General features: G+C 38.8%; 1 protein-coding gene across 1 annotated transcript in view; it reads right to left on the reverse strand.

Annotated features, from left to right (window-relative positions):
• The window catches only part of LOC122813623 (vitellogenin-like), a 487128-nt gene that overhangs the window by 210689 nt on the left and 249398 nt on the right, over positions 1-27041 (reverse strand). The window contains exons 14-15 of the mRNA XM_044086038.1: positions 597-721; positions 419-520 (exon numbers count right to left, since the gene is read on the reverse strand). Coding sequence (XP_043941973.1) covers positions 419-520; positions 597-721 — 227 coding nt within the window. The remainder of the gene's footprint in view (positions 1-418; positions 521-596; positions 722-27041) is intronic.

A 27041-nucleotide genomic window follows, 5' to 3' on the forward strand; every position in this document is an offset into this window, starting at 1 on the left:
ATTTAGAGCATCATTCTCAGAGGTAGTAAGCTTAACAAAATGCATGCCAGAGAATATTTTCCTACATCCGAAGGATTTTATTTGTGTTGATAATACTACATTAATGAAAAAGTGATGATCAATTTTTCAATTCTATTAAACAACACAGTTTTATCTCCTTAGTTTCTAAAGTGATGACTGGTATAGATGGATCACTTAGGCTAATAACCTGTATAGAACTGAGGTACATTTATGGTCAACATTGACATTGAAGTGTATGCCTGAAGGAGAAGCAATAAGTGATATTGCCTGACAAATTTACATTAAGAAAGACACACTGTAATCTTTTCTAAAGGAAAATATATCACACAATCTCTCTTTTGGCTTTAATTCTTGATTAAATGCATTTAGAAAGTTTAGTCTCCATAAGAAAACATACTTTTTTAAGAATTTGTTGAGTCTTGTTGGTTACGGATGAGTCTTCATTTTGGGCCGAATGTTTTGACAGAAACTCTTGTAGTCCTTCAGTGTGGATACCGACCTTCAGTAAAAGACATTTATTAGTTAAAGCACTAAAGGTACTGAGCATTAGGCTTTTTGCAGTGCTCTGAACTTACCTCTAGAATATCTGCTTTCAGATTTGCAAAGTAAGTCCTTAGAACTGATACAACTGCAGATGGTAAGACTGTGGCTGCAGTGTTAAGCACATAGAAGTCAACTGATGCTCCACTCCTTATAATATCTGCAAAGGAAACAGAAATCATGAAGGTATGGATGATATACTTCTTTGTTTAGTTTTTGTTTAGTGGTTTAGTGTTCTCAAGCACAGGTTGCGGGAATATTAAAGGAAAAGGGGGGGGGGCACAAATCAGATGGAAGGCAGACAGAAATATGTTACCCAAGGCATAGCCTAATCTCCATTACATAGCTAAAGGCAGTCAAGAAAATGCAGCCAATCTAACTGTATTCAAAGAGCTTGAAGAAGCATATATATATATATATATATATATATATATATATATATATATATATGTGTGTGTGTGTGTGTATGTACTGGTCCTGTGTCACTGAGTCATTTCATTGGAGAAGGCTATTTCACGACATGTCAACAAGCACAGATATCAGATTTCATCGCACTTTACTAAGTGCCCTGAAGCTGCATAGACATTTCAGTAGGTAGGACAAGTTAGAGAGGAGTATTTTCTGTGGATTAGATGACTACCAGACAATCTAGAGTGATATAGTAGATAAATCTTACCTAGATTTTAAAAAGACCTTTAATTGCACTACATATATGGGAGTACTGCAAGTTGGTGGATGTAAAACTGGATAGAAAGCTGTTTCTAAAAAATCATTTAAATTAATGTAAGTACATGAGACAGAGTTAAGCACTAACATCAGATTTAGAAACAACAAGCATTAGTCTTCTGAGAAATCACTTAATTTGGATCTCCAGCTATAAAGAGTTTGTTATTGAGTTAGTATTTGCTGGAATGGGACATTTGACATCAGATAATTATCCGTGCTCTACTCTGGATGAGAATCTTACAGAAGGAATGGAATGGCCTCTTAGTAAAATATGGATGTCAGAATCAGTTCTCAATAACAGCCATACTCCAATGCAAGCCTTTCAACATTACAGTGATAAAAAAGTTGCTTCAACTACAGATAAGGACGTCAACTAGATTTCTGAGGATTTACAGCACTTCATTGTAAGTGATTGGAATGCTAAAACTGGCACTCAGAGAGGAACTTGAATAATAGGCAATTTTGGCCTGGAAGTTCCAAATGAAGAGTGATATAAGTTTATAGAATTCTGCCATAACAGTAGTTCACTAACTGTCTTTGCAGGTGGGCAAACTTCCCTGTACTGGTATCCATATGGGAGCTCCTCCCTCAACTACTCATATGTTGTAAATTTGGATAAAAGAACATATTTGAATTTACCAATACTTTTTGTCATTTATGAGACTATACTCACATGACTCTGCTATGACAAAGTGAACCTCCAAATACTTTATATATGACAGCAAGTTCTCAGTAAATGCATATAAGGGGACTGTTTAAAAAAACTGTATTCGAATATACTATATTTTCTAGGATTATAAACGGCTTAAAAGAGAACTATATCTTTGCTGAAACAGACAAGTTGCAAGAAAAAATTCCTGTCTTGGGTAGACCAAACAAAAATAAATACTACTAACTAAAAAAAATGATGTGGAGTTTGAAGGCATAATAACTAAGGTATGAGTCTGAATTAGAGAAAGACTTAGTAGATGCAACTGATCATTACAAGTGAGGCTTCTGAAACTGGGTGATGACCCTCCATTGGATCAGTAATCAAGGGGGCTTAATCCTCACCACTGGCAACAGTTGGGGGTGTTCACTGGAAGGATAGCAGGCACACACACAGTACTTCCAGATGCAGCTCTCTGCATCAAGTGCAATTTCCCTTAAGAGAGCACACAGAGACCACAGTCAGTCCATTTCTAGTTTCTCCCTCTTCCTCCAGATCCCCACTAAGATTGCTCACTGGCACAGCTATAAAGTTGAGATATCAGCTGAGTGACCAAGCCAAGACCTCCAGCACCTGCTCTGTCCCAACAGTACTTCATGTCCCTCCTCAAGTAGCTGACACACACACTCTTTGAGGTTTAATTTACACACCCCCACTCCCCCCCCCCACACACCTGGGAAAGGCTGGCACAAGTTTACTAGCTATGCCCCGTTCTGCCCTGACTATAAGGTAGTTTTCACTGCCACCAGTCACTCATGATCAGCTACTTTAAGGCCTTTAACAAAGGGTGTTCAATCTTACTGTGTAATATTAACACTAATACAAATGGTAGTTTGACCAAGAGTAAGGCTATTAGGAGTATCCCACACAGTGACACCAAATAAATATGCAAGTACGCTCAAAGTTTAGTAAAGCAAAAATTAGCAGCAAAGGAAGAGAACCACAGGTGCTAAATCCAGTAAAATATCATTTATTGGTAAGCACTTTTGTCAGGTTTAAAATCACCAACTTCTTCAGACACCATTTAACAGACATACCCAACAAATCAATGCCTTATATAGACAGTTAGAGGTATTTCCCCAACACACTTTTAAATTTGCAGTATTACAACAGATACAAAGTGAAGCTTGTGGGGGACCATGGAAGTTATATTTAGAAGAGAAAGAGGTATGGTGGCAGATTTATTTGAATGCTAGCTGTCCACCAGAATTAAATGACATGGCGTCCGTTTCTAGTTTGCTTAAGTTAAAAGTGTATGATAGATAGAATTACATTCTTTATCACTAAAAACATAATGTACATATTCAAATGGTAGATGGATGTAATACAACATTAATAGTGATGTGATTTTCTTTTTAAGGAACATGTATTTTTAAATCTGTAAGTTTCTGAATTTTCAAATGAATCATGTGGGAGTGTTTACTTGATGTCATTGGCTGCTGTTACTTATGACACTGGTATAAATGGCTGGGCATGTCTGTTAAATGGTGTCTGAAGAAGTTTGGTAATTTTAAACCTGACAAAAACGCTTACCAATAAATGGTATTTTACTGGATTTAGCACCTGTGGTTGTCTTCCTTTGCTGCTAATTTTTGCTTTTCTGGTTGGTGAATTTTGTACTCTCAAAATTTAAATATCTCCACACAGATCAGCCACAAAGAAAGGTTTAAATATATTTAATAATAAATAATAAAGAACAAGACAATACTAAATATATATTCACAGTGACAGTGTTCAAAACCACAGAAAACATTTAAAACAACACTGCAGTACAGGCTCACACAAATAATGAAAAACATCTAAACTAAGTTTTACTATATTCCTGACTGTATCTAAAAGAGTTATACTGTTCCCTAGAAACTTGCTTCAATGGAACAAGGCAGATGTTGTGGTGAATGGTTCTTTTCATGTCCAGGACCGAATACTGAATGCTCTGTCTCACTAAGAAACTTCTGAAATTAATAACTAAAATATTACTGTTGCAGAATGACATAATTTCTGGTCATCTGACGTCTAGTTCCCAGGCTAAAACCCCCATTGCTAGAAGCTGGCAGCATTTAGCATCTACCTGTAAAAACATACAGAGAAGGACTTTTGTTTAGATCTTTGGCAGATGTTGGAAGTCATAAAACAATTGCATTCCTTCATGCTTCAAAAGTAGTAATAAGTTCATTCCAATGACAATATAGAGAGCTTTCTAGTACAGACTGTGCATCTCTAGCTGTATTGAAAACTTGAAAGATAGCCTTTTTATTGCGTAGCCCATAAAGAAATTTAATTTCAGATATTGATCTAAAGTTTGCTGGACTGATGTTAACCTCTTGTATTCCAGTTTCCACTGTTAAAATATATACATTTAAACAGTTACAATAGTGCATGTACATTTCTGTTCTGTTCCAGTAGGGCACACTGTGGTTACGTTTCAAACACAGCACTTATTCCTTTTCAATATACACATCTGTACAAGCAGTTTGATATACACATGACATACAGTTCTAATACATTTGTAACACAAGCATCTTGTATAAATCATTTTGTTATTCACTAGTGACATATAATTATTTAAAAATTCCAGCTAGTTGGGCTGGCTGTATCTCCTTTCATCAGAACCTGAATAAAAGAAAGTCATAGGTCTTTGTTCCTAATAAAGATAAGGTGTGAACATTGCTATGAATTTTATTGAGGGGGGGTTCCTTAATACTTGAACGTCATCCGAATATGATCAAAAAAAGGTAGTGTGCATACCTCTCATCTGTCCAGATTTTTGGCTCATATTTTTGGTCTGTTCCTCATAAAATTTTCTGTTTTTTTGGCAAATCACTGGGATGGTCTGAAGATGGAAGTCACTAAGTAACGGCTACATTTGAGTTTCACACCAGCTCCTTCAGAAAATGCATGTTAAAACAAACCCTGTTATTTTAGCAACTCTGAGCATTTATAAGAGCAATATTTAAAATATGTCCCTATTTTTGGGTCTTTGCCACCCCCCTCCTTTTTTTGTTGGGCTTTGTCCAAATTTCTTGCACTAAGAGGTTGAGAGGTATGGTAGCGTGTGGATACTGACTGAAAATTAACCATCAAGGTATGGCAAGGAGTCAAATCTTACAAGTTTAAATCGAATACAACAGACTAAGAGTAAGAGGTTAGTGCATTTAACATATAACTAGTCAGCATTTTGTAATGCAGAACGGTGATGTTCTTTGAAAGGAGGAGATAAATCTACACATTTTGTAAGGATGGTTTGGAGGAAAAAATGTTTATAGTAAATACAGTGACTGGTAGGGCATATTCTAACTGAACAAAATTAATTCTCTAACCAATTACAACTTTATCTTCAAATGGGAAGGACTGTGAGATTTTCTAAGACCAGAAGAGGACAGAAGAGTGAATAGTGAATTTTAAATTTTGTTTTGTCTGTATGGATGGAAGATGTTATTTCTGGATCTTACCAAAGTCTTAAGTAGTTAGAGAAAAAAAATCTGCTTTCAGCTTATTCCAATACTGTTGGCTACTAAACCAGTTAAATAAACTTAAGTCAAGTTTTAGACTAAAGACTCATAGCTGTAGTTTAATTCATGTTAAGAAGCAGGCCATATTTATATGTAAATTAGCTAGTATGTTCAGGTTATTTTCTTATTTCAGTCAGCAAACAGATGTAAACAGTGAAATAAAATACTTGCAAGGACGAAGCCTTGGGGAATACCAGATAAGAGGGAGAGAGAACTGGAAAATGTGGAACACGGTCTGATACAGAAGGAATTGTTAAAACAGTGATCTGCCCATCAACTGAAAGCAAGTTTATTTATTTATTTAGCTGTATTTCTTAACCAGGGCAGACTACTGATTCACAGATGCAGTTTGAGAGCCATGTCTAATTAAATGACCTGCTTAGTCACACAATAGGCAAATAGAGGCTGAGGGAATCAAACCATAAACTGCCAAACTTAACCGTGAGTTCTAAAAAAATAACAAATAGGAGCTGATGGTTAAATTATACAAAACAGTGCCTGCCTTGAAATCATGGTTCATATTTATGAGAATATCATCTAACACAATCCAAATGGCAGTAGCAGTGTTTCTTTTTGTCTTAAAGCTACATTGCCAACAGAAAACAGCAACACATTTTGTGTGCATTCACAGCTTTGAGAATGAATACATATTAAAGGTCCTTCTATGTAGCTGGATTATAGCTGTTACGTAATCGGCTATGTGTAACATTTCAGCTTCTAATTCCTTGATTTCCCAATGTCTTCAGACAAATTATTACATTCGCTTAGCAGGTTGCCATGTGTTTTTCCTTTCCTCTCTCTGCTTATGCTGTTCACTACTTGTTTTACTGTAGCAACCTGTTTGTGGAATAGCTCAAGGATTTCATACAGACCTTTTGATGCTGTCTTCTTGATCTTTGCTTCTGTATTAAAACAGCATTTCACTGAGAGAAGAATTAGTGCTTTACAGAAAAAAACATTTTAAACATGTTTCAACCAATAGTAGCTGTGGCTTTAGCTTTTATAAATGGCACTTCTCAGTACATTAACAGATGCAGCTATAGCTATCAGCATCCTTTTCCCTAAGTTCATTATTTTTATCATTATTTCTGTCATTGAATAGTCATTCTCTTAAAATTTGCCTCTGTTTTCTATGTTCTTTATGCCTTATGACTAATACTGACTATATTGCCAGATGCCTATTCTGCCTACCTTTGTCTCTTCATATCTTGTTCTCTATGATGTGTCTTGATACTTTTGCAGTCACTATTGGACACTCTTGGAAAAGTATTTTCTTTTCTCCTTTCACTCTGTGCATGTTTTTCCCTTTTCTAGGCAGAAACATATATGAGGCTACTTTCCTCTGCAGTAGCTGTGCACTCTCTCCTTTCCTTATTTGCTACATTATCACACTTTTTGTTCATAGGTAAGTACTAGGCTACCTGCCTGAAGGCATCTATAAGCTTAGCCAGAGTGTGTTGTCTTTCGCCGCTCCTTAGATTAGTTCCCTGTGCCTCGGCCCAGCAGAGCCATTACATCCCTGTGCCTCTGTCCAGCAGAGCCACTGCAGTGATCCCCGGGGTAAATTTTCTGTTTCCCATCCACTTGTCAAGGTTTCTCTTGAAGAGTGTTAGTGAGGGGCTCTGCCTAATGTAGATTGGAATCCTGTTCCAAAGCATGGGGAGTCTCTGGGACAGGAATCTATCCCTCCAACATGTCCTGTTTGTCGTTGTGGTGAGGTTTAGATCCCTAGAGTGTATGGCTCTTGGGGATTTGTTTTTTTTTTTTTTTAGGTGGAACATGTCCATCAATTCTGGGTTGGACATGGCCTTGTATGTCAGGCAGAGATCACCTCAGAGTAAGCGGTATGCAACCGATTACAACTGGAGTTTCTTCAGTATATCTTTGAGGCCATTAATCCTCTTGGTGAGATACTTCTGTGGTCTTTCCAGCTGTTGCAGGTGTCTTGTAAGGTACATCTCAAATGGGGTGTTGTACTCTATGATGGGTCTGTTGAGTGATGAGTAGAGGGGCACAATAACCTCTTTTGTTCTAGATGCGAACCCTTTTGTGATTAGGTGGGCCACATAGAAGGATTTTCTAACCACCTTGGCAATATGATTATCAAAGGAGAGATTACTATCTACTTGGGTCCTCAGATCCCTTATTACATTTTCTGTATTTAGGGGACTACCACGTATGTGGTAGTTCACAGGTATTTTGTTTTTTCCAAAGGGGATGACTGTGCATTTTTTGGCATTTAGCTTGATTTTGAGACCAGGTATCCGTCTCAGCGAGACCCTTCTGCAGGATGTCTGTATCAGCTGGAGAGTCAATTATGGACCCCAGTTTGCAGGCATCTGCGAACCTGGTCAGCTATTGTCCTCCTGTGCTTGTCTGTACCTCTGAGAAGTATATACCAAACAGGAGGGGTCCCAGGACTGAGCCCTGGGGGATGCCACTTGTAACTGGTTTAGAGATGGACCTAGAGAGCCTGCAACTCTCACCATGTACATTCTATCCATGAGCCAGTTGGCAACCCATCTCGTGATGTAGGGGTTTATGTTCAGGCTGATGAGCTTGTCTATAATACCAGAATGGGGAATGGTGTTGAAAGCTTTTGCAAGGTCAAGGTAGGCTGTGTGGACCTCCTTTCCCTCATCTAAAGCATTGGTAACTGTCTCAAAGAAGTCCACCAGCTTTTGGAGGCATGATCTGCCCTTAACAAAGCCAAACTGGGTAGGGTCCAATGTTTGAAGGTTTCCAATGTCTCTGTTAATGAATTCCATGATGATGATTCACTCCATAGCCTTGCAGACCAGGCTAGTCAGACTTATAGGGCGATAGTTCCTGGTGTCCGCTGTCACTCCACCTTTGTGGAGCGAGATAACTGTTGCTGTGTGCCACTTTATGGGTACGTAGCCTGTAGAGAGGGTGAGTTTGAACAGTGTGTTTAGGTGAGGGCTTAGTTCATTTTGGAGCTCGTGTAAGACACAGACTGGGACACCTTCTGGTCCCATTGAAGCTGTATTTTTGGCTTTGGATAGGGCTCTTTGACCAGTGTGTCAGTGATTGCCGGGGCACTACATTCTTCTGGTATGGTTATCGGCCCTTTAGGGGGTGGGAGGGTGGTGAAGTTTGCAATAAACCTGTCTGCCAGAATGTTGGAAATATCAGTCGGTTCAGTGTATTTTATGCCATTCTGCACTAACTCAGAGCAGATCTGAGAGTTTCCACTTAGGTTCTTGACATAGCTAAAGAACGCTTTGTGGTTATCTTTGGAGTCCTTGGCAGTTTTCTTTCGAAGCTAGCTTTGGATGATTTCATGAGGGATCGTAGTTTCTTGCTGATACTGATCAGGGATGTCTTTCCTTCTTGGGATTTTACTCTTTTCTGCACTAGTTTCCTCCTTCTATTGTATAGCTTGTTTATGGCAGGGGTCCACCAGACTGGTTTCCTTTTCATGGAAGAGTGAGTCTAGGTTTTGCTTGGGATAGCACAATCCATGCATTCTTGCATGTGCTCATAGAGTGCCTTTGTAAGGGATTCAGCAGCTTGGACAGCATTGTCCTTTAGCATGGGGTCTGTGAACCTTTCAACCTGGTCTTAAGTAATGTGAAGTTTTCTTTTGAAAAGATTTTCACGGTGGAGGCGGAATGTGGATATCGAGAGTGATTAGTCTATGGTCTGATTTAACCAGTGAGGGTTTGACCTCCAGTGTAGGATGCTGGTGGCCCATCTTGGTGATGACCAGGTCCAATATGTTGTCCCCTCTGGTGGGGGTGTTGACCAGTTGATCCAAGGTGTTCGAGTTTATAAATTCTAGGAAGCGTTGGGCAAAGAAGTTAGTACTTGAGTAATTCTCCCAGTTAATGTTTGGGTAACTGAAATCACCCAATATTAGGGCATTTGGTAGGACCTTCATATTTTCCAGTATCTCCAGAAATGCGGAATGGGGGTCCTGGGTCATGGTGGGTAATCTGTAGCAAGCTACAATTTGAATTGCAGTTTTGCCCGTTGTTAGTTGCACATTTTCTTTTTATTTAATATGCATTTTCATCATTATTCAGTTTGTTTCTATCTGCTTTTGTTAATGTCTCCTCCCTTACATCCCTGTTTACTTGGATTGCATTTTCCTGTGTAATTTTTTTATACATCTCCTCTCAAACAATTAAAAAACTCATTCCTCTGGCTTCCAGTCAACATAAAATGGCTTTCTAACACAACCTTTAACACTTATCTGTATTTCTATTGAATCATGCCAGCCAGTAATCAAACAATAGATACCTTCCTTTCCCTTCATTTAATACAATATGACAAAATGCCTTCCAGCCACATTGTTCATATAAAATATTTCTGCTTTATTGAACCATGCTATGCAATAATCAAACAATGGATTTTTCCATTTCCCTGCCTCTAATTCAATATCAAAATATCCTTCCTTTGATCCGCCCCTTTTCTGTCCCTTTTCCCACTTCACTTACATTGCATAGCCATCTTAATCGGTCTCCAGGCATTTCTGAACCAAGCATGTTCTTCAGTCATGCCCTAAATCTTTACTCCCCTAATGTCTCTCTCTCTCCCAATAAAATAACAAAGTGGGATGTGTTCAAATGTTTGGAAATAATTACAAATGTTAGCCATGAAAAGGCAGATTTTGAGAAACTGAGTAAACATTAGATACAGGGAAAAGTTATGCTTTAATATCAAAAGTAAGTAAGCAAATTAGCTTAATTGTGTTCTATAGTGAAGTGGTTTCAATTATCTGGGGGTACTGAGGGTAGTTACTTAGTATGGGAAGAACAGGAGATCTGATTAAGAGTGAAAGAGTGATAATAAAGTTGGATAGGTAGGATGTGGACACAGACATATTTCAATAGCTGAAAATGAAGATGAGGAAAGTGAATATGTTGGAGAAGAGATCTGCTACTCAAACAATCAACCTCTTTAACTTTACCCAGCTAATAAACTCTCCTACCAGGCCAAGTAAAGATGGAACCTCAGACTTCATCATTGACTGGATCTTAGTGTGTCATCCCAATCTAGGCTCAAGTACTGGAACTCTTCCTTACCCTCTCAGTGACCACCTACCAGTCTTTGCAGACTGACACCCCTCTTCTCTTCAAAAAACTGCATCAATACATTCAAAACCGATACCTCTTCAACTTCAACCCCCAAATGTTTTCTGACTACCTAAAACTAATAGACTGGACATGCTTAAAAACTCTACCCCTAGACAATGCCATTAATTACTTTAACAAGACCTTTTTAAATTTACTCAATAACCTTGCTCCTCTCAGGACCAAAAGAGTAAAAGCTAAAATCTCTCCCTTGCTATCAAAAGAAACTAAACAAACTATGCACCTAAGAGATAAACTGTGGAAACAATACCAAAAGAACAAACAACCTAACATCCTACTAGAATTTAAACAACTCTGCAACTCCATAAAAAAATTAACAACCAGAGACCGCAAAACATATTTCTCCAAGCTTCAATCTGAACATACTACAAACCCTAGAAAATTCTGTTATTCTATCTCCTCCCTCCTTCATCCTGGCAGAAAAGTCAATCCATGCCTTAACCCTAACTCTACAGATCACGAAGCAGGTTCTTTATTTAACACCTTCTTTGTGGAACATATAGCCAGACGTACTGCCAGCTTCTCTCACTCATCTCTAACTTCTCCCCCTCCCCTCAGCTCTCTTACAAACTCTACCTCTAATACCCTTACTTTCAGCCTCAGTTCTATTCCCATGAGCACAATAAAAAAACTCCTCCTCAGACTGAAACCGTGCTCCAATGCACCAGATAAGTTACCTGTATCCTTCCTCAAATTATCTGCTGATAGCATAGCCTTCCCTATCTACATTATAATAAACAGGTCCATCTAAGAATCCTGTGTTCCCTCACTTTGGAGACAAGTGGTAAAAACACCAACACCACCAATTTTCAGCCTATTGCCATTCTTTCTTCACTCTCAAAAATCCTCAAAAAATGTATTTATTCACAATTGATGCCATATCAAACTCATAACAGCCTCCTCCTCACCCCAACACAGCACGGATTCCACCCTGGCCATAGCACTATCATTGCCCTCCTCTCCTTCCTCGAGACTATTAACCATGAATGTGAATCTGGCAAAATCGTATTTACCCTTTTCCTAGACCTCTCCAAAGCCTTTGACTCTGTCTCTCACTCAGTACTCTTATCTCAATTTTCATCCCTTACTATCTTCCCTTCCACCATAGCCTGGTTCACTAGGTACCTCTCAGAAAGACAACAAGCTGTTAAATGTAAACATTCTACCTCATCTTTCCTTCACACCCCTACTGGTGTACCCCAAGATTTTGTCCTTGGCCCCTTACTTTTCAATATATTCATCAATAACTCTCACCACTCCATTTCTGATACCACACTAATCCAGTACGCTGATGATTCAACAATCATCTGTACAGCTGACACCCTATCCAACCTTCTGCAGAAATCCCAATCAGCCTTCTCAAGTACTGAAACCTGGATACAAAACAACCACCTTGCCCTAAACGCTAACAAAACTAAATTAATAATCACCTCTCTCCATCTAAAAACTCTACCATTGATAAAAAAATGCCTTCAAAATAATAAGTCAGAATAATATCCCCATTGAAATCATGCTTCCCACTAAACTGCTCGGTGTCATTATTGATGAATAACTAAAATTCAATATCCACATCCAAACCAACATCAAAAAAGCCCACCAAAGATTAGGACTCCTATATAGGCATTATCACTATCTCACTCCCTCTACCAGACAGACCTTAGCCTCCTCATACCTACTCCCGTCTCTCATATATGGCATTCCTCTGTTTATTATTCTTTAGCTCAGCTTACAAACCAAACTGGAAGCCTGCTAAAATAAAATTTGCAAATTTGCCACCAACACTAGAAACTCCTCCCATCACTGCATCTCCCTCCAGTGTCTGCAGTGGCTCAAGCTTCCTAACTACATGAATCTCCTTAAATTTACCACTGCCCATAAGCTCATATTCAAGCCATCCAGCTGTCCCTCTCTCTCCACTACCTTAACCCCCTGTATTCCAAATCATTCACTTATATCAGAAAATCAGAACCTCCTTAAAATGTACAAACCTTTATGGGCCTCAGGTCACCTTCTGCTGTCTTGCTCCTTAGCTAAACTATGGCACTCACTTCCTCCCTCCCTCTAAAATACTCATAATCCCTCCAACTTCAAATCCCTCCTCTTCTTTGGAATTTTGTAAATAATCATATGTCATTTGTGAATATTAATTGATCCATAGGCTTGTCTTACAAATGTAAGAGAATTATATGTTATGTGTATATTAAACTACTGGTGCAGAAGTGTTTGTTGAACTGTATGTTCTGTACTGAGCTTCAAGAATGTAACCACAGTATACCCTACTGGAAAAGAACAGAGTTAACTTGCAAACTCTAAGAAAATAAGTGAATTGTTTCACGATTGTGTTTATCTCTCAGCTTCACTGAAGGAGACAGGATATTTACAGCTAGTGGTTTCTTTCTATTGTCTTGAAACAGAAATAATTACTAGTTTAAAATGTATAAGTGTTTTAACTGTTTTACATCCTCCAATTCTAGGCAAACTTCTGAGAGATGTACTCCTCACACAGAGATGCTAAAAATTATGTTGGTGTCTGTTAGACTGGGAACTGAAGGCATGTGACAAATAGTAATGTCATCCAGCTGACCTGGCAGTAATCTTTTGATATTAATTTGTGAATTCTGTCAGAGACTGTGCATTTTGTATTTGTCTTTGGATCTGGAAACATCCATATTCAGCCCTTCTCATCTGCATTTGCCTTGCTGTGTAAGTAGGTTATTTAGAGTATAGTTTCTCTTAGAGATAGATAGGAATATATTAAGACTAGTTTAGATGTTTTCTGTATTTATTTGAGACTTTTCTGCAATGTTGTTTTAACATATTTCCTGTGATTCTGACATCTGTAGTCACTGTGCTGAGTTATTGAATATTCTCTTTTTCTTTTATTATTTATTATTAAATATATTTAAACATTTTAATTGTGGCTGATTTGTTTAGAGATATTTAAATTCTGAGAGTACTTGCATATGCATTTGGTGACACTGTATGGGCCACTCCTAAATAGCCTTGACAGTCTTGGTCACACTTACCATTTGGATAATAGTAACATTACACAGTAGAATTAGTTACCCTTTGTAAGGGTCTTATAGTAGCTGAAAAAAGTTGGTTGGTGGCAGTGGTAACTACCTTTTAGTCAGGGCAGCAGGTGGCATAGCTAGTAAACCTGTGCCAGCCTTTCCCAGGAGTGTGTGTGTGTGTGTGTGTGTGTGTGTGTGTGTGTGTGTGTGTGTGTGTGTGTGTGTGTGTGTGTATGTGTGCGTGTGTGTGTGTGTGTGTGTGTGTGTGTGTGTGTGTGTGTGTGTGTGTGTGTGTGTGTGTGTGTGTGTATATGAATCAAATCTCAAAGTGTGTGTGTCAGCTACTTGGGCAGGGACATGAAGCACTGGTTGGACAGAGAGGGTGTTGGAGGTTTTGGCTTGACCTCCTGGCTGTGCCAGTGGGAAGTCTTATTGGGAATCTGGAGAAAGAGGGAGAAACCAGCCCCCCAGACTGACTGTGATCTCTATGTGCTCTTAAGGGAAATTGTACTTTACTGTGTGTGTGTACTTGTCATCCTCCCAATGTGTACGTCCCTCACTGGTGCTAATAGTGAGGACTGAGGCTGTTTGATTACTGGGCCAGTGCAAGGGCATCACATGAGAATGCTCATGTTCTCTTCCAACCTACATCCTTCTAACATCTCCATCAAATCTTCCATCTTCTTTACTAGCTTTCTCTGATTATATTAAACATTGCTAATCTACTTTTGCAGCAATACTTCACTCACATTCTTTCCCCTGGTCCATTTAATACAATTCCTCTTTTAAATTGACTGCATGCTTTGCAAATATTTCACTTTCAGCAATTTCTTTATTTGCAAGTTTTTACATTCTGTAAATGGCTTTTAGATCGTATAGTTTGCATAATCTTACATTCTGTAAATTACTTTTGAGGATAGTTTGCATGCTGCTGATGTCTTCTTTGTTTTTGTAGTAATGGTGAATGTGGAAGAGAGGTGAAGAAGAGAGTACAGGCAGGGTGGAATGGGTGAAGAAGAGTGTCAGGAGTGATTTGTGACAGGCGGGTACCAGTAAGAGTGAAAGGGAAGGTCTACAAGAGGGTAGTGAGACCAGCTATGGTATATGGGTTGGAGACAGTGGCATTGACAAAAAGGCAGGAGTCAGAGCTGGATGTGGCAGAGTTAAAGATGCTAAGATTTGCACTCGGTGTGACTAGGAGGGATAGGATTATGAATCAGTATATTAGAGAGTTAACTCATGTTGGACAGTTTGGAGACAAAGCAAGAGAGATGAGTTTGCATTGGTTTGGACATGTGCTGAGGAGGGATGATAGGTATATTGGGAAAAAGATGCTAAGGATGGAGCTGCCAGGTAAGAGGAAAAGAGGAAGGTCTAAGATAAGGTTTATGGACTTGGTGAGAGAGGACATGCAGGTTGTTGGTGTGACAGAGCAAGATGCAGAGGATAGGAAGAAATGGAAAGAGATGATCTGCTGTGGTGACCCCATAATGGGAAAAGCCGAAAGATGATGATGATGATTTTGTTGTTGTCACTGGGGCTTTTGTCTCCAGGCCACCACTGAAAATGGGATCTTCTTGGTCCAGTGGATTTCCCTGGTCATTAAACTGAAAATATATAAAATAAAATAAAATAAATAGATACAAGAGATGTTATTCCCGAGTTGCAAGTAAGTTGGGGGAATAGGAAATGGGGATTTTAATGAAAAAGGGGAAACAGTGATGCAGCAGGTATAGGAAAATGATGGGAATGGGAGGTGTGGGGTAGAGAGGAGATGACTGAGGGAGGGATGGGGTCGTATAAGTGCATATTATGGACATAGTGAGGATAAGACAGGTTAGAGATTGCCTTCCTTATCAAGGATTGATATCAGAGTATAAGCAAAGAGAAAGAAATAGGTGGGTCTTAAATGAAAGACCAGCACTGGTAGAGTTTTTAGTAGAATCTAGAACAGAAGCTGCTGTTAAAAAGGAATAATTAGTAGAGCATACTAAATATTGCATGGTAATTATAAGGATTGGAAAGAGAGATTGTATAAGTAATTCAGAAAGAAACAATGGGAGGATATATTTATAGTTCCAAAATATGCAACAAAATCTAGAAGATTTAGGATCTTTGCTTGGAAATGTTTACCTAGATATTTTTGTACGACATGTAGACTCCAGAGAATTTTTCCTGAGGTAGACAGCAAATGTTGGAGGTGTGACAGGAAAGAAAGAGGTACTTGGGAAATATTTTCTGGGAGTGCGGTGGGTTGGTGGACTTTAGGATTCCCTGTGGGATGCAGTGTCAGAGATGCTGGGTGGGTGGATTGGTGTGACGAGGGAGATGATTTTTCTGAGCTATATACAGAATCAGTATTGCCTAGGCATGGTAAGGCTTTGCTTTGTCTAATTCTGGTGGCTGACAAAATTAGTAGAAAATGGAAATCAAAATCTAAACCAACTATATTAGAAGTAGTGAATATAGTAACAGAGATAAAATGACTGGAATTGAGATCTTTAGGAAAGGGTAGGAGCAAACTACATAGGAAAAAATGGGAATTGTGAGAACAATACATACAGGGGAAGAATGAGGTTTAAAAGAAGGCAGGACTTAAATGAGCTATGTAATGTTTAACTGAAAATGATTTGGTAGCTTATAAGTGATGTATAATGTTTGCAACTGAGTATGATTTGTGATGTAAAATGCAACTAGGATTGAGTCAGTGTTGGTTGTATTAATTTCTATAAATGTATGCTTGCTTATGCCATAAGTGATGATTTAATAAAGATGTTTCTTGTTTAAAAAAAACAAGGCTGGAATTGAATAATTTATGTAATGTTGCTTAGGTTATATGATATAAAGCAATATATGTGAAGTATAATGTTTGTTAATGTTAATTTTTAATATAGTTTGATTACTTTTGTATAAATGTAAATGTCACAAGTGATAATTCAATAAAGGTGTTTAAAAAGGGATAGAAGGGTGTTTGGAGAAGATTGGTGAATAAGTGAAAAAGTGGGATAGGATAAGGATTGGGACAGACTTTAGCTTAATATTAGGGTCAGATACAGACTGATTAAAAGATACATGTGAATTTTACAGGACATATTAAAAACTGCTGAGGGATGGATTGATGTTTGGGGATATGTGGATAATGGAGTGGAGATGAGGGAGAAGGAAGTACACAATTATGAGTGATAGATAAGGTAGGTCAGCAGATTGGACAGAGTCTTGGTAGACAGGATGACAATAGAGGAATGAATGTCAAGATGAGAGAGGTGGAACTGAGAAATCATGGCATGGTAATGGTTGAGTGGAAATAGAGTTGTTTGGACAGAGGATGGCAATGGCATCTGGGCCATTGAAGGGATGAAGTAAAGATGAGATGACTTCAGAAAATGGTGGGAGGGGTAGTAGAAAACAACAGAAATGAGAATGGTAAGGCTGGGATAGGAGGGTTGGATGGGGCTAACAAAGTGTTGAAAGGCAGACTATGCAGAAATGGGGGCAGTAAGGAGGGAGATGGAGAAAAGATTATGGAAAAAAGGTTAAGTAGAGGAATTGTTAGGAATGTATCATAATTGCTGGATATATTTTGGAAGCAGATAATAGGGTATCACATTTTTTTCAAAGTACAAATGAAAGAGATGGAAGTTGAGTTAGCTAGAAGGGGACAAGATGGTCTGGAAAGAAACTGATATTAAGTTGCTAAGTTGGAAGCTTAGGCTTCAGAGGAAAAAGCCTAAGATGCCAGTAGTTTTATCTGTGTATGATCAGCCGGTAAGTCAGAGTGCTGATATCAGGGAAATATTCCTGTTAGTCTATCAACAATTATAAGCACAAGAGGAAGTAAGAAGATGAATGGATTCAAAGAAAGGATCAGGAGGTGGTAGTGTTGGTATTTAAGGGGAAGAAACATACATAGGAAAGTAGAGCCAGAATAGATAGTGGAGACTGTTAGATATCAGAAACAGTACAGATTAGGGTAGACATAAAGAATGTTTTAGTAGACTTAGTTAATGAGGTATTGGAGAAGGGGGTGATGCCAGACTCTGTCTATGAAACCACTAAATGGTACAGTGTAAGAGCAAAGGAAAGGTAGTGTACCCAGTGAATTATTAAATTATGTAAAACAGATGTGACGTTATTTGCTTAAATACTGTTGAATAGTTGTAATGGTATTTACCTTAAGTGTTAGGGGAAGAGAAAGTAGAATTTGTGAAGGAACAATCATTGGCAGAGCACTGGAGAATGTTATTAAGTTTTATAGGATAGGCAGAAAATGAAAAAAAGAGAGAATCTTAATGAACATGCAAAGAGCTCTTACAGAAATGGATAGATATATATGTCTGAGGATTTGAAGGACGTGATGGGGGCAGATGGGTGAAGGCATTATAGAGAATGGAGGGTGTGAAAGATTTAGTGACTGGGGCAAACAGGAGAAGGTAGGGTTGAATGAGGGAACATTATGGGTGCCTTATATTTCAGGACTGCTCTGAATGGCAATAGATGGTCTAGCTCAAAGAGTAAGGACTAGCTTGAGAGAACAAATTTGGGGTGTAATTATAAGAGGGATTCATTGCCTCATGGCCAGCTGCTTGACATTATTACCAAAACCTGGGCAGTGGTTGACAGTGATGATAGATTTCAGGAGGAATATGGTTTATTCTTTTACATGAAGAAGTCAGAGGGCTAAAATAGAATTGCTGTGGGCAAAAGGGAGAGAAACATATTTAGGACTAAAAGTGCACGGGTCAGTATAAGACATAAGGACCAAGTATTGGGATGGTTTAAGGAAAAATAATAATTATCATGAAAGTGGTCAGTAGAAAAAAATGTGCATTCACTGGGAGAGAACAGGTGATAAGGAGCATGATGTTTACCAGATATATTACATGTAGCAAGGTACAAGGGATAAGCCATTGAGATAAGTGGGTAGAGGATCTTTAGAAGATGTGAGATAGGCTTGTTTGGAGGAAGAGAAGAGGACAGGAACAATTGTAAATGAAAAGATATGAATGTCTCAAAGTGTCAGAGGGTGAGGCACTCCTGATCTAGGAAGGTATGTAGTGGCAGATAATGTGATGCAGAGACTGACAGGATATAAGGGTAGGTGTATTAAAGGTGAAGTGTGAAGTGAGTGGAATTGAGAAATCAAGATATTTTTAAGCAAATGGAAAAATATGGACAATATGATTAAATTACTAAGTATTTGGGTTAAGAGGAAGTTGGAATTAATCTGAAAATTTGGTACATAGCAGTTTCTTGAAAGTGGAGAAAGGGTACTGCACAGGTGGGACTAGAAGGGATAAAAGGAGCAATGTAGTAAAAGGGGTAGGGGGATAGGTGCTGACATTATGCATTTCAATGAGATGAAGGCTAGTTATAATTTAAATAAGGAGAGTGATTCCAGAGATGAATGTAGAAAGCTAAGGTAGCCTAACAGGAAGGGAATTCATGAGGAAGATAAATGGGGCGGTAGATATGTAGGGATAGAGGGAATGGATGAAGGTCCAAATGGGAAGGCTGGTATACTATATACATATCTTGCTGAAGACAAAGCAAGTGTGGTTGTGGACAAATTACATGAGCACTGGAGCAAAATGAATACAGTATGACTTAACCCGTTCCCTTCAATGGAGCTCTTTTAAGTTTGTAATCTGAGTTCCAATTGATATGGCCTGAGCCTTTTAAAAATAAAGTTTTCACCTCAGACTTCAAATAATGCTCATATCTCTAGAACCAGCATAAAGTAATCTTTACAGTGGTTCAATTCATTCATTTATAAGTCTTCTGCTGGATTTATAAGGCACATTAAACACAGTAAATATTAATGTTTGGAATGTTGTATAAGCATTCCACAATGTCTCAGTAACCATTCAAACATCTGTAAGCTTTCATATGAGGCTAAGCAGTTCTGTCTGTGTCGGTTGCTTGCTGAGATATTTAGAAATGTATGAAAATTATTACAATACAAATAGCAAACAATAATATTCAATATCTCTTTAATTGCCCTAGAAAGAGTTCAGTTATCAATGCAGTTGTAAAACAGATGAAAACATCCAACCAGAACCAGGGAAATGACCACTGACCAACAACACAAGCTCATCGCCTTTGCAATAGTCCATATCTCTTCACAAAATCTGATCTAAACTTACTACAACCTTGTGATCCTTTCAGATGTTTCTTCAACTACGCCCCACTGACATTTCTAGGCATCAAAATTGCTTCTTCATATTTGCATTAATAATACTAAAACTATGCTTACATGATGGCAAACACAACTACATTGATAAAAGATGTAATACTTCCCTGATGGTGTCGAATACACAGGCAACAATTAAGATGAAAGAACCATGTTCACACTCCCGAAAGAGTTAGAATTTATTGATTAAGCACTTTCATTTCTTAGAGCCTTTTCTGACCACTACTTGCACCTGATTGTGGCAACCAGTGGTTTATGTCTGTTTCACTGGACAGACATTAGCAGGGAGTGTGGGGGCACAGTTCCCAACATGGGAGTTTCAAGAAGGCTTGAGCCCCCCCCCCCGCATATATCATGTAGTGTTTACTTTTTTATTCAACATAGACTATGGTAGAATATGTATGGACCTGCTGCATGTATGCAAGTGAATGGAGTGGGCTACTGGGCTACTTGCAGGGAACTAACAGCTACTTGGGACAACAGGTACTCTGTCCAGTACTGGGTGCCCCGTAATATGCATTAGGCCCCATGGCTGGAAACCCCACTGCATTATGCAGACACACAGCTGTCAATGCCAGAGTCCCCTACCCCCAACACATCAGTGTTCCCATACAACTGCAGTAACAGTATGCTTGCAAGGATATATCAGCAGACCACAAAATTCCAGGGCTGTCACAAAGAACCTGGCCACATGTGTTGTATTTCCACAAAATGCAGGGGTTACAGCAGTGGTCACAGTGTATGTCTGTATGTTGTTGATAGTGTGAGGAATTAAACCTTACTTTCTGTAGGTTGGTGTGGGTCATTGGACTAAGGACATTAGCATGGGTGATGGTGTTGATGGTTTGAAGGTGGCTGCACCTACAACTTTCTGTGGCTCAGACTTGCGAAATGCATCCAAAACAACTGGGTTGCACTTTCATTAGCCACTGACAAGGCACCACAGTGCAATATTTAAGGGCTTCATGTAGGTCTTGGCCCCTGTCTTAGTCTTTGAGATGGACATTAGTGAGGTGCGGAGACTACAACATCCCAGAGGGTAGGTACAAATACTGTCCACTGTTGAGCTTTATGAGGTATGTTCACAGTTTTGCATGATATATTTGGCCATTGTCCCATGACTTTGTGATTATCTGGCAGTTTAGTGGTAAACATTGTGGGTTGTGGTCAGTAATGAGAGAGAGAGAAATGTAAGTGTCAAACATTATACCCATGAGAATATGCATTCTGATGCAGTAGCCGCTATTCTATCACTTCACTATCTTTGTAAGGGCAAACTGAAAAATGTCCCTGTCACTGGACCTTTGCCCTCACCCCACCCTTTATGTATGGTTGTGTCTGGTTCCATTGTTCTAGGGGGTTGTGAGGTATGGTAGATCTGTAGCAGCTAGCTTAACATATAGCTGCATATGCTCCAGTTGCAGCCTAGGACACATAGGGGGGAGTGTAAACACTTTGGAGGACAGCAAGCTGTATGTGTAACTGAGGAAGCAGTGTCAGCTCTGCCATTACAGCAGAGCCAGGGTAAGGGTACCCTTTACAGTCACCTCAAGGCATGTCCTTAAGGTTCATCTATTATGTACCAGTGCCAATCACAGAGTAGTAGGCGACATATTGTTAGGCTATACGAATATGTGCAGTGTGTCCCTACCCACAGGCCGCTGACTTGCAAACATGGGTAGAAATTAAGTCAGTAGCAGAAACCTGTGTGGGTTAAAACTGCATGCCTCAGTCATTACTTGCTGTGTTCACAACAATGTAATAATTGAAGTGTATTCGAGCCCAGGACTGTGGGTGGCAAAATGTACTACATGCAAGGCATTTAACAGACTGAGCAACTGCATCAGTGCTGCCGCAGGTGTATTCACAAGATATATGTGCATACATACAGCCTGTGAGACACGTTGTCTGCATCCGTCATTATGTGCATGGCATTTAAAGACAGTTGTTCTGCAGCAGGGTCCATGTTGTACACATGTACTTTGCCATTGTTGCCTTAGCAGGTTTGTTTAAAGATATTGCTGATACAAGTGTACATTTACCTGCTATCCTAGGCCACACTTACATCCATTATTATTTATTTGGTTGTGTTCTGGTGTACTTTTTGCATCAGAGTCTCAGTGACACTCCCATTTTTCCCAGTAGATGTACTTGCAATCTATCAGTGGCAATCAGTGTATTTTGCTGGAAACAGCTGTTTTAATTAAGAGCTGAGTGGCCTAGTAGGTTAATGCACTATGCTGTAGTTGACAGGGGCCCAGATTTGAGACTTGGCAGGGGTGATCATTTTGTACATGTGCCTAACACTGTGAGAAACACATAAGCTCATTAAAGCACTTTTAAGTGGGTTTGCATGGCACACTGCTTAGCTCCGCACAAACCCATGCTAAAAATTTAAAAAGAAAAGAAAAAGGGAGTGATAGGACAGTGGTGAAATGATTATTGATAATGTATTCTCATTAATTCATGAGATTTGAAATTATTTTGGTGAATACAATTCAGTTAATTAGTCTTATGTGATTGGATGTTCTTTTTTAAAAAATAGGGGTGGATACTTTATAAGCACTATGCACTTCATTTTAGATGTATTTATGATAAAGTTGAAGACGAAAACGTTGTATTTGTTAGCGTTATTATATTCAGTGTGTACTTCGTTGGTTTATGCTGTGTATTCGTTTTGAACAATAAACGAGGAGATCTACTGGACTGGGATTTATTTGCGCTTGTGTGGTGGACTTTCGTTTTACTAGTGTTTTTTCACTACTTGTTGGCATTTTGTTTTATCAGTCTATGGATATCCAACCTGGCGCAGATTCTGGTTCCAGGGGCTCTGAGACAGGGGAACTTCGCAAGCTGAGTGGACAGCTTACACAGCTTGTTGAATTGTTAACACCCATTAGTAAATCCATGGCCATGTCACTTTCTGCGTCGATACCAGCAAACCAGGAAGTAACTAATGAGTCTGGTGGAGCGAGAAGGAAAGTTAACAGGGAGCCTTTACTATTACCAGGGACTTCGGAAGAGGTTCAGAGAGAGAAATGTAGTTTTGACGGTTTTCCACACATCACTTTGAACGACACAGATGGGCATGACGAGGAAAACAGACCAAGAAGGCAAAGAAGTCATACTTGGAGACTGTCAGAGACTGACAGGCCTAATACAGGTACTCAAATGCGAGTAACAGACATTTTAATTGTTAAATATGACTTCAACAAGCAGCGTGTTAATTCTAATTATTCAGCAACTTATAAAGCTGTGTTAAGCGATATGGACTATTTTCTTTTTAAATACAAAAGCTTGGATATGGACAATTGCTATTTGAAACACTGTTTATCACTTAAAATAGGCCCTAAGGGACTCAGAGTGTGTAGATATCCCAACAATGTTTTGGATGGGTCTGTGTTTTATGAAGAACTTATTGACATTTTTGACAACTGTGGTTTTCAAATTATGAACGCCATTATTAGAAATAATGAGGCAGAAATGTTAAAATTGAGGGTTGAGATAGATAACATTAACAAAGCTATATTAAGTGACCTCATGTACAATGTTGATTGTGAGAGAGACAAGTATCATAAACTGTTACAGAATATTGAACTGAAATGTGATGAAGTAATGGATAGGAAAATGGGCAAAATAAAAAGAGATATGAAGGAGTATGCTGATAAAACACATTACCCTAAACCTAAAACTTCTTATAGGAAGGTTTATGGGAATTGGTCAAAAGAACAAACAGAAATGATTTGGGAGGGTGTTGATAATTGTGATACACACCCTGATATTGATGAATTTCCTCAGCTAAGAAGATCGGAAAGGCTGATGGAAAAGGAAAGGGTAGCATATAGCTCAAAAAACTTCATGGGGAGGGGGTGGAAACCACATGGAAGGAACGAGAGGGAGTGGAATTGACCACAGACATTACAATGAATAATAACAAATGGACTTACAAGGATTATCATATTTTTAATTATTCAGGCACAATGATGAATAAAACTCACTTTAACTTGTTTTCAAAAGGTTTTACATTTATACCCAAACAGAAAACTGATATTTTTAAACTATTAGTGGACATCAAACTTTTTATTAGGAAGAAAAATTTACAACTGTTTTTTAAGGGTAAGGCTAGTGATACTAAAAGAATAGAATTTAAGCGCAACAGCACATTTAATCCCCCTGTTCATCCTCAATTAAGGAATTTTTAATTAAAAGTAGAAAATAAGATTAGAGCTGCTTTACAACAAGAACAGGTGCATTCCAACCTAACGGTAGAAGAATTTGCCTTATTAAGAGAAATTAGTCATAACCAGAATTTAAGAGTTATGAAACCGGATAAAGGTGGGGGAACTGTAATTATGGACACAATACAGTATGATGGTAAGATGATGGAAATTCTAAATGACACTGAAAAGTATTCTAGGGCATCTATTAATGAAATAAATATTGCTTACCAAAAAATTCAAGTTACACTACATGACTTATTTTTAGATGGTTCTATCAGCTGGGAGACCTATCAGTATTTAAGGGTGGAGAAACCTAAGGTTCCATGTATTTTTGGAATACCTAAAGTGCATAAGGATGACATTAACCCACCCTTAAGACCAATAGTATCTGCTGAAGGCTCTGCGACTGCACCATTAGCGAAGTATGTGGACCAAAAGGTAAAGTGTGTTCTGGATGGTCATATTCACATTTTAAAAGATTCCTGGGACTTTCTTAGGAAATTGGAATCTAGGTTGTTTGATGAAAAATTGGCATCTTATGTGATTGGATGTTCTTTTTTAAAAAATAGGGGTGGATACTTTATAAGCACTATGCACTTTATTTTAGATGTATTTATGATAAAGTTGAAGACGAAAACGTTGTATTTGTTAGCGTTATTATATTCAGTGTGTACTTCGTTGGTTTATGCTGTGTATTCGTTTTGAACAATAAACGAGGAGATCTACTGGACTGGGATTTATTTGCGCTTGTGTGGTGGACTTTCGTTTTACTAGTGTTTTTTTTACTAGTTGTTGGCATTTTGTTTTATCCATTATTATTTATTTGGTTGTGTTCTGGTGTACTTTTTGCATCAGAGTCTCAGGGACACTCCCATTTTTCCCAGTAGATGTACTTGCAGTCTATCAGTGGCAATCAGTGTATTTTGCTGGAAACAGCTGTTTTAATTAAGAGCTGAGTGGCCTAGTAGGTTAATGCACTATGCTGTAGTTGACAGGGGCCCAGATTTGAGACTTGGCAGGGGTGATCATTTTGTACATGTGCCTAACACTGTGAGAAACACATAAGCTCATTAAAGCACTTTTAAGTGGGATTGCATGGCACACTGCTTAGCTCCGCACAAACCCACGCTAAAAATTTAAAAAGAAAAGAAAAAGGGAGTGATAGGACAGTGGTGAAATGAGGGCAAGCAGGGGGAAAAACATATTAAAAGGCAGGTAGCAATGTGCAGGATGGGTGTCGGGAAGAACAATAGTTTTCCATTTCTTGTACAGCAACAGCTGTGCAGTTTGACAGAATTTGTGGATGAATTTGGACTCTCAAACCCCAGAGAGAGGGGTGAGGACAATATAAATGTGTTGTCAAGCCAATTGGATCAAATTAGTTGTGTCCGGTGGACACGTGTGTGAAACGGAGAGCTATGTATGGGATGATATTTTTTTTTTTTTTTTTTTTTTGCTGGATAGGTGTCCTTTTTTTTTTTTTTTTTAAGGAGAGAGAGTGGAATGTTGGGGAAGGGAAATAGGTACATGTGGGGAAATAAGTTGGGTAGGAGAGGATGCAATTACAGACAGACAAGACAGCAGACAGGGGCAGTGTGTGACACATGAGGGGGATAAACACCTTGGATGGGGAGGGTGTTTGGAATCCGAGAAGCATGTGCCTCCAGATGGTAGCAGTGTGACTGAGCTCCCCATCTACATGTAGTCAACACTACTCCTTCACTGCCCCGAAGGTGGCTGTGCTGGAGGCTGGGCAACAGGGCCACCAGGCCCCACAAGGTTTTTGAGTCTGCCCTCAATCCAGTGCAGGCGTCGTTCATAGCTCCTATGAATTATCCTATGCACCATGCTCGGTAGTTGATCTTGAGTGACTGGCACCCCTCTGTCACCGCTCCCAGGGGGGGATGGGCCCCATCCCCTGAGGTGGTTCCACTCGAAGGTGCTGCAGGGCCAGCAGAAGGGGCTGGTACCCGGTGCCATGGCTGGCTGAGATAGGGTAGGCAGATCAGCAGGAACCAGTCTACCCTGATGTGCTGTGGTTATGGAGGTGAAGCAATACATTTAGGTTAGTTATGAACAAAACCATTGTTAGTAATAACAGCATGCCAGAACATTGGAAGTAACCCAATCACATTTCAATGCATATTATATGGAACACAACAATAAATAACATAACCGTCAGTATATTAACAGCATGCCAGTAACAGTTATGGCATAAGGCCAACAACATAGGTATTTAACAAGATATGTTAATATGCAACCATTATAACACATAACAACAGTAAAACACATGCCCCAAAATAAAGTTTAATGTAATAACAGATGTTAATGTAAACCATAACCAATGAATAGCAATAATAAATAAATGAAGATAAGGGGTGGAGAGAGAGAGAAACACACAGTCCATTAATACCATTATAATCTAATTCATGGAGAACAGTACTGCTATCTACTCTACAGGTCTGTCCTTCCTTTATGTTTACAAGTGGACTATAGCTGCTGTAGCATGTACATACCTCTCAGTTATCCGCATGGGGCAGGATGGGCCAAGCCGTAACAACTACACAGAACACTTGCACATCAGGTGGACCTATATAACTACCAAGGTGTACTGTGGGTTGATGTAGTGATACATTTCTGCTTAGATACTCATTTTGATGGCAAATGTGTGACAGAGGGATTATGTACTACTAATTACATTCTGTGTTACATTCCGTGACAGTGTGACACTTGAGAGACATGTATGTGTACAATACAACAACTATACTACTATCATGCCTTGCTTGACAGGCATGGGGTAAGAACCCAATAGCAGTGACTGCAGAGGACATCTGCATCAAATGTATCAATTGACTGCAGCAACCTTTAACAGACACTCCAGGTATACAGCCATACCAATGATTACACATTTTATTTATTTTGTTTTATTTTATTAGTATTATATTTCATTTCTTTATTTTATGCTGTATATTCACATACCTGGTAATGATTT

This window comes from Protopterus annectens, chromosome 10.part0 (genome assembly GCF_019279795.1).
Source record: "Protopterus annectens isolate FY-2018-M chromosome 10.part0, PAN1.0, whole genome shotgun sequence".
Taxonomy (NCBI): Eukaryota; Metazoa; Chordata; order Ceratodontiformes; family Protopteridae; genus Protopterus; species Protopterus annectens.